Source organism: Leptodactylus fuscus, chromosome 11, assembly GCF_031893055.1.
Source record: "Leptodactylus fuscus isolate aLepFus1 chromosome 11, aLepFus1.hap2, whole genome shotgun sequence".
NCBI classification, from domain to species: domain Eukaryota; kingdom Metazoa; phylum Chordata; class Amphibia; order Anura; family Leptodactylidae; genus Leptodactylus; species Leptodactylus fuscus.
Window position 1 is genome coordinate 48523407 of NC_134275.1, and position 9337 is coordinate 48532743.

The 9337-nt window shown below is 45.6% G+C and overlaps 1 protein-coding gene across 1 annotated transcript; it reads right to left on the reverse strand.

The window, feature by feature from the left end:
* Window positions 1–2908: 2908 nt before the first annotated feature.
* LOC142184209 (olfactomedin-4-like) lies at window positions 2909–7921 on the reverse strand. The gene is made up of 5 exons (XM_075258966.1): window positions 7865–7921; window positions 7647–7793; window positions 7351–7563; window positions 7099–7249; window positions 2909–3750 (listed from the first exon to the last, which is right to left on the reverse strand). The coding sequence occupies exons 1-5, from the start codon at window positions 7919–7921 to the stop codon at window positions 2909–2911; spliced, it is 1410 nt and encodes a 469-aa protein (XP_075115067.1).
* Window positions 7922–9337: the final 1416 nt, after the last annotated feature.

The following is a 9337-nucleotide window of genomic DNA, read 5'->3' on the forward strand; positions in this document are numbered from 1 at the left end:
AATTTTGTAGATTTCCTATTCCTATTAACCCTTTCAGGCCCTAGGCAAGGGCTTAAATTTTGCAGGACAAAATGCATCTCATAATGTCGCCATTTATGATTCTGTAGTTGCAGAAGTGACCGGTTACCTGCATTCTACATGTTGGCACTAAACAAGAATGCCCAGATAAAGGGGTTTCCATAAAACCACTTGACCCTCTCTTGGGTGCCAGCAGCCCGACTCGTAATAATTGTCCATTTCAGGCTCTCTGGTAAGGGGGAGTTAATGGGGTACGTAGTTTCGTCTTATGCACACCCTGACATTCCATCTGCAGTGGAGCCGAGAGTCAGACCAGAACCAACCTGCCCATCTGATGTGCCCATGTACAGGATCCATCCGCAGCAGATGTTGTAGAAGGTAAGTGCCAAGGAGTTGGATTTCATCGCTTTTAGCCACTGGTCACAATTACATTTAAAGGAGCTCTCCATCATTATAATGGCCTATATAGTGCAGCATGTGGCTATAGGCTTTCTAACTTCTTGGCAGCATCTTCCCTAATAACAGACATTCTTAACTGGACCAAAGCCACCGGCAGCAGGAGAGTTGGCTGATGGCCCCCTACGTCTCCAAAATGATCACTCAGGGGGAGAATATAATATGTGGGGGCACTGTACTGTGTAAAGGCACTACGGCTGGTATATGGGGCACTATGGCTTTATCACTGTGTGCTATACAGAGAAGGGCACTAATACTGTATTGGGGCACAAAAAGATTGGATGGGTTGAAAGGGGGCATGGATAGAATTGGGTGGGGTTAGATGTATGTATTACTATATGTTGATGTTGAACATGTTCAGCTGAGACCTTCATCTGATGGTAGACCGCTGTTAGCAGACCTCTTCTAAGTGTTTCAGTACCCCTGCCCTATAATATAGGTCCACAATGCAGACTACTTTTCATATCCTATCGTATCATCCTGCAGGGTCTCATTGTATTTCTATGCGATACAGCTTTAGACTGTCTCCCCTGCCTCCTGCTTCTGATACTGTAGATTTCTCCTTTTCATCTCATACAAGCAGGAGGCAGAGATGCGTAATGTGGAGTCTCGCTGCCTTCTCTGCAATGAGTCCATGTCTCCAATGGCAAGGTCTCTCTTTCGGCAGCTGCAAACTCAGCAGAAATGCTAGAAATGTCTCTGTCGTTGACAGCATTGTGTTGGAAAATGTTAGGTATTCTGCAAGAAGTTAAAGGGGTATTCATAGTGACATGTGACTTGTCGGGGTCTGACACCCAGATACCTCACAGATCACCTATTCTGCCGGAAGCTGCTAGTGGACATGTGGCGCATGCGTCAAGTAATAGAAGCTGCACAACAACCTCATCCACTGTATAGCGGTAGTTCTGGTGGACTGGTGTCTCCTATTGCAGCCTCATCCAGTAGCATCTTTTGTGACTCGATCAGATGATCTGTGCGGTTTCTGGCTGTAGGACCTCGGATGATCACCTATTGATGTGAAAATTCAATTTTGGAGCAGAAACCCCTCTAAAGACATTTCACTTATAATAATTCAGTACAAAAAATTCCTTGTGCTAAATCAACATTTCATCCAGTGCAAAGTAATAATAGAATAATGAACCGCTGGTAGTGAAGAGGTTTAATCAGAGAAGAAGGGTTAGATAGAAAACTTCACAGTAAGTAAAAGTCCGCGCCGATCACTTATATTTATTCCATCCATATAGAGAGAAGGGCGTGAAATCCCCAGAGACCTAATGGGAATCTGTCAGCGACTTTGGGACTGTACATCACTACCAGATACTTATAGACCAATTACTTCGTGTCCCAAATAGCCCAATGTGAAGATGCTGTCCACGGCCGCTCCGAAGAGAGAACCTTTATAGTTACAGAGATGACTATCATGACTCTCCTCTGATTGCAAGTCTCAGTCTCTGCCCGCCCGGTCTGATCGACAGGTTGTAGTTTGCGAAGTGCAGCAGCCAGAGAGCCCGGACTCTGAATGGGGCTGATCGGTCAGGCTCGGGGAGGGGCGGGGGGGGGGGGGGGGTCTAGCTAATCTAGCTCATGAATTCACTGGAATCAACAACCCCAGCAGGATTTAGTGTGATTAAAGGGATCCTATCATTCAGAAGTCATTTTTTCTGCCTAAGGGTGCATTCACACTGAGTAAACGCTAGCTTATTCTGAACGTAAAACACGTTCAGAATAAGCGGCGTCTAAAGCAGCTCCATTCATTTCTATGGGAGCGGGGATACGAGCGCTCCCCATAGAAATGAATGGGCTGCTTCTTTCACTCCGTGCAGTCCCATTGAAGTGAATGGGGAGTGCCGGCGTATACGGCAAGCTCTGCTCATCGGGACGCAGGCAAGAGCCGAGTGCACAGGCCGGCTGGCGGCCATTTTTTGGAGGCTGCTTACGCGCGCATGCGCAGTACGCTCCTGTAGTTCTATGGAGAACAGAAGAGGCGGTTGCTGTTGAAGATGGAGGTGTTGCTGGAGAGAGTTCTCTCGCAGCATTGGGGACACCCCCAGTACTGTTTCAGCGCTGGGACCCACCCCCGAGAGAACTCTTTTGCATACCGGTAAAAAACAGTATTTCTACCGAACGGCGGGCTGGAGACCACTTTTAAAGGTACGAGACGAATAGCCTTTCTTAAGGCTATTCTGACATGTTAGGCAGAAAAAAATACTTCTGAATGATAGGATCCCTTTAAGATAATGATTATATTAATAATCATGCGAGAAAACTTTCAGAAAGGACCAGACGGTTATGTGGCATTAGGAAAGTCCTCCGATCTCATCAGGTCCAGAGATCTATTTAGATGTATGTAATGTATAGAGGATGGCTCGGTGTCTCCAGTACATACGCAGAGAGACTATGGATAATCTGAGATTACAAGGGAATCACAGATTTCTTAGGCAGGCTTAGGTATTGGCTTGAAGTCCATATTGTATGTGACCAGGTAGCCATCATTGTACATGTACATCTTGTGGTCATTGGGGTTGTAGGAGAGACTCTGCACGTTCTCCATCATTTTGTCAAGGATGATGCTCATCTGACCTTCCTTGCCTGTCTTGGTGTCGTACATGTAAAAGATTTCTTCCTTTCTGGTGCTGAGGGTTCTAGTGGCGTATAACACTCCACACACCATGAAGGCATTGGTGGCACTTGGCTTGTATTGGGATGTCATCCAAGTCTTCTCCACCACCAGGGTTAGGGGGTTTAGTTTCCCAATGACAATGTTGCCAGAATTTTTCTCCGTAGAGTAAATGACCCAGAGGCCATCTTCATCACTGGCCAAGTCAATGTCTTGCCAGTTGGAGGAGGCGTAAGAGAATCGGTTGTTGAAGGTGGCATCTGTAAGTGTCTTGCGCTCCACTCCACTGGTGTCTACATTGTCTTTACAGATGTCCCTGTTGTTATAACAATTGTAAAACAACGAATTGTTGAACATGATGACGCCTCCGCCTTGGCCGCTGTTAGAGTAGTCATAAATAGCACTAGTGGGTATATATCTTGCAAGTAACTTTTCTGTGGCCCCTCTATAGAGCAAGAGATCATTGTATGTGGGGTAGAATCGAATAGTGGTCATCATACGAGCGTCTGTTGCAAGAGGGGCCACCCAATGTACGTTCTGACTCGCACCTGAGTAAGAGTCTTTCCCCCATCCTCCAAACTTATAGGGAAACCCTAACCAGTTCAACTGGACCACAAATGGTTTACTGATATTCATGATTCCTCCATGATTGCAGGATCCTAAAAATATCAGAAATGGAACAAATTATTGAGAAATACATTACATAAATGACAGCAGTGCCCTGGTCATAGAACTCGAGCGTGACAACCTCAGAGGACTCATCATGTCAACCCAGCCCCATAGATAGATAGGTTCAGATCACCTTTTATATCAATATTGAAATGAGCTCTTTGGAGCAACAAGGGCATTGCCAATGTTCTAAAGAGCGAAGTGCCAAAGCATAAACCGGTTCATAATGAGCCAAATTTATTACAACATTTTGGGGGTTTGCCATCAATGAACCACTATTATATGCTGGGACCCCAGGGGAGGTGAATAAATATAAAAAAATTGTCTTAGGGATCTGTAGTGGCCCTTGGAATCCTCTTTGAGTCTCTTCTGGCCTCCTGAATGACATCAGTGGCCCCCAGGGACAGCTGTGATATGTGACTAGGCCTCAGCAGTAACATGGTGTGGACAGATGTCAACGCGCTTGCATCTAAGCCAATGATTGCTAAAGGCAGAAAAACGTGAAAGGACCAACAGTGACAAAATCCCTTTAATAAATACAATATCACAGGCCATGTATCCAGAGGAGCTGTAGGTCGGAATGATACCGGTCTTCCTAGTTAATCATAGAAGGGAAACCTCATCCTAAAAGGAGACCCTGCTTTGAAGTTAGCCCTAATGCCGGAAATGAAATACCGGAAACGTAAAATTTTGTCTTCAGAGGAGTATGACTTAAGGGTTAAAGAGTATTACAATAACTAGTCCATAAGCATCTGAGCAAACACAACAAAATAATGTCCAGGATACCTCTGAGGCTTTGTTCACTCCTGCGCCTGCTCACTGTTCGGTCCCCAGAGTAGAAAAATGCAAGCAGGACTTTTCTTTGCATTTTTCGGGCGGAAACCTGATTGACCCCTTTATGCGGATTAGGTTTCCGTTTCTCAGGCCCTCAGTGGACTCAAGGAACAGAAAGTCAAGCACAGGTGTGAACCTAGTGTAACCCCTGTGTGCAGTTCAAGGCAACGAGGGGTTAACAGTTTGCAAACATTGTGCATGCAGCATGAAAGCAATTGTGATTGTTTATCAAATCCTTGGAGGATGGGAGGGGCTGCTTGGCAGGGGAGACCATGTGCTCAGGGAGTCTGCAGGAGAGAGGGATCACAGGTGGATGCAAGAGTAAGATCTCCTGAGCTCCCAGAGGCTGAAAGCAAATGGAAAGAGGATTTAATTCCTTCAGAGAAAAGGTTACCAACTCTACAGGACGATTTGCCAAATAGACGGGGTATCCATACCCTCCCCAACCGACGGAGGCGCCTCCCTGCTACACCGCAACGTTCTTCCAGACTTAACCCTTTGGCAGCCTGTTGGACAGGAAAGCGTTAATTCTTCTGGAACTGTAAGTGTACCTACCACCAGCATTCTTATTTAGACTGCATCCTATGATCCAGGAGTAAATGGTTCTTGGCTAGTATAACTTTTTAAGCTGGAGCACTGCAGAAGGAGTAAAAGAGACTTGATGCATCCAGACACCTGCTGTGCTGCCATGTTCTATTGTAAGGGATAGAGCCTGCTGCTGCTGATAGATGATTGTAGCCAGTACCAATATTACTCTGCTAGGAATTAAAGGAGCATTGTTCATTTTTGACATATTTCATGTGCACCAACGAAAGAAGATTCTTTCCAGAACCGCGGCAACAGGCCTTGTATTACGACTGAGCTTTGTGATTGTTATACATTGTACTAGGGCTTTGCCATATAGACCTGCCATTTTCTAGATAGGTTTATCGTTTAAAGTATTACATCTTACTGATGCTGTGAATGTTATTGCATATTGTACTTCACCATTACTTTATTAAGTTCCATATAAAGGTTTCTTTGTTTATACCACAATCCTCTCTGGCGTGTTGGTGTGGGCGGGGCTTTCCCTTGTCAAGCCCCGGACAGAGATCTGAAGAAAGGTACTGTCAACCCGGAAGCACCAGAATATCACCGACAAGGGTGGAGGCACTGCGCTAAGAAAGGTAGAACGGCAACTAATACTTATCCGAACGCCCCGCTACCCAGGGGTGTGGCCAAAGGGGGTGTTACACTAGTGTAAGATTGACCGACACTGGATGAGTTGGATTGTTGTTATTGGCCTTGAGGTTTGGCTAAGCTGCAGATTACTACACAATTGTTAACCATCAAACTGCTTTCTGGTTTCTCAAATTGGAGATTGCACCAATCTCCAGGTCTGTGCAATCTCAACAACAATGTCCCAGTCTAAAATGGTGGGTTCATTTGGCAACATGTGGCAGTAAAGAGCCCAATGGAGAAGATTCAACAAGTAAACATTGTCGGGTGCAAATTGTACAAACGAGAGCCCACGAGACATGTGAGCCGGAATATCTGGTACGGGCACCAAGAAATTGCAGCAAATATTTTGATAACTTTGATATTCTTTACTTTAAGATTCCTCACACTTTTCCTCAACACTTTTGAAAACTTTGCAAGTTGGCGTAAAATCTCACTAGAAATCTAATATTTCCTTAAAGGGGTATTTCCACGTCGCATACTCACCACTCTTCGCTGCTGTAAGTTCTTCTTTCTTCCGGCTTTTTGCGTCATTGGTGGGCGGGGTTACATATGCAAAGCCAGCGGCGAGAAGTCGTCGCTTCTATGCCACTGGCCCTGCGTGTGCGCTCCTGATGCAGCTAGGCATCGGACGTACAGCCTTCACAATGCAATACAGACCCGGCATCCGCTGTAATAGAGAGGCGGATGCCGGGGAGTGTTAGACGCCGGCACAGGTGCCTGCAACATCGATACGCTCTTGCCCTGCATGAAGCCAGCAGCGGCAGGAGCGATGCTGCTATTCCGCTCCTCCGCCCCCCCCCCTCCCTCCCCCTCCCCTCCAGAACAGCAGCATTGCTCCTGCCGCTGCTGGCTTCATGCAGGGCAGGAGCATAGCGATGTTGCAGGCACCTGTGCCAGCGTCTAACACTCCCCGGCATCCGCCTCTCTATTACAGCGGATGCTGGGTCTGTATTGGCGGCCCCTCCCCCCCCTCCCAAAGTGTAAACTACCCCCCCTCTAGGCTCGCTCCCGTGCACTTAGCCCCTCCTCCCTCCCCCCTGAGAGCAGCAGATACATCACTTGACTTTTGACCAGATAAGTCAAGGGATGTGTCAACAGAGAAATGAATAAAGTAATATAGTGGACAAACAAAGCAGTTTTGCTGAAGCAATGTATTTAGGAAAAGTCTTATATTCACATTAACAAGCAGTATAGATAGGATCCTTGTGATGGGACAACCCCTTTAAATCTCCCCCGGGACAGTTTGGACCGATCTATGTACATTGACCATAACTTCCACTTACCGTAGGTGATTGGTGGTGGCTCTTGGCTCGTTTGGTTCTTCTCACAATCTTGAAGTCTCTTACGTAGTGCAGCAATCTCTCGCCTTACCGCTAGGACGTTGTTCTTGTCGTAATATTCCAGTTGGTTCACTATGTCTGATATATTGCGGATCTGGGAATTAGACACAACAGAACAATGATTAGATTTGCCTCAGTTATGTTTTCCATACTGGTTTATGATATGACGTTGTAACCCTTCACGTGCTGACTTACCTCCATGTACAGAGCTTCTACCAGAGTATTGGAGCCGTTGATAGATTCTCGAAGTTTGTATACCATTGACTCCATTTCTTTGATCTCCAACTTAATCAGTGTGAAGTCCAACTCAGTGTACACGATGCCAGCGGTCTCCATGGTCTCCACCCGTCTGGTCAGGTTATTTAGCTTCTGCAGATATTCGGTCAATGTCGCTTGGTAACTTTGCACCTAAAATATTTCATAAAGACATCCTGCATCTCAAGAGAAGCACCAACAACAACCACCAAAGTCAGAATCTCATCTCGTCTTACCCTGGAGATCTCATGTTGGGCATTGGCGCTCAGATCCTTGTAGGAAACTTCCAAGATCTCCAAACGATCTGCTGGGAAGGTGGAATTCGGGAGGGCCACAGAACAGTGACAGATGCCCATCTCGTCCATGGTCCCAGTGGTGTTTATCTGTATAAGGACAAGAAGTTGTTGCGTTTTCTATGGCTTCTCTATGAAATCTTTCTATTGTCGGTACTCACCAGATTGGCGGCAAAGCCGTGAGGACCATACACAGTGAGAACGAGCAGAAGAAACATCTTCACTCCCGCCCTTGTATTAAACAGCAGGAGTAGATCTATATATAGGGGAGGGTATAGGGTGGAAAATCCACCTCCCATTGCTTTCAGCACACGCCTGCCCATTATGCTTGTTACCTGCAGAACATGCAACCTGGGGATAATAAAAGAACAGAATATATTAACCCATGTTGAGCTTGGTCATATTTGCAAGATCCTCCATTTAGGTCCTAAGTTGAATTGCTCTGCAGTAACGTACACATTAGATATCACTCAGCTGCACGCTCAATGTCTTTGTTCACATCCAGGGGTCTAGATAAGTGGTGAATCTAGACTGGATTGGGTCTATGGGAAGGATAAGTCATCAGTATTAGATTGGTCCGGGGCCTAGATCTTATACAGTCCTATGAAAAAGTTTTGGCACCCCTATCAATCTTAATCATTTTTAGTTCTAAATATTTTGGTGTTTGCAGCAGCCATTTCAGTTTGATATATCTAATAACTGATGGACACAGTAATATTTCAGGATTGAAATGAGGTTTATTGCACTAACAGAAAATGTGCAATATGCATTAAAGCAAAATTTGACTGGTGCAAAAGTATGGGCACCTCAACAGAAAAGTGACATTAATATTTAGTAGATCCTCCTTTTGCCTCTAGTCGCTTCCTGTAGCTTTTAATCAGTTCCTGGATCCTGGATGAAGGGATTTTGGACCATTCCTCTTTACAAAACAATTCAAGTTCAGTTAAGTTTGATGGTTGCCGATCATGGACAGCCCGCTCTCAAATGATCTGAAAACAAAGATTGTTCAACATAGTTGTTCAGGGGAAGGATACAAAAAGTTGTCTGTGATTTAACCTGTCAGTTTCCACTGTGAGGAACATAGTAAGGAAATGGAAGACCACAGGGACAGTTCTTGTTAAGCCCAGAAGTGGCAGGCCAAGAAAAATATCAGAAAGGCAGAGAAGAAGAATGGTGAGAACAGTCAAGGACAATCCACAGACCACCTCCAAAGAGCTGCAGCATCACCTTGCTGCAGATGGTATCACTGTGCATCGGCCAACAATACAGCGCACTTTGCACAAGGAGAAGCTGTATGGGAGAGTGATGAGAAAGAAGTTTCTGCAAGCACGCCACAAACAGAGTCGCCTGAGGTATGCAAAAGCACATTTGGACAAGCCAGCTTCATTTTGGAAGAAGGTCCTGTGGACTGATGAAACAAAGATTGAGTTGTTTGGTCATACAAAAAGGCGTTATGCATGGTGTCCAAAAAAAACAGCATTCCAAGAAAAACACTTGCTACCCACTGTAAAATTTGGTGGAGGTTCCATCATGCTTTGGGGCTGTGTGGCCAATGCCGGCACTGGGAATCTTGTTAAAGTTGAGGGTCGCATGGATTCCACTCAGTATCAGCAGATTCTTGAGAATAATGTTCA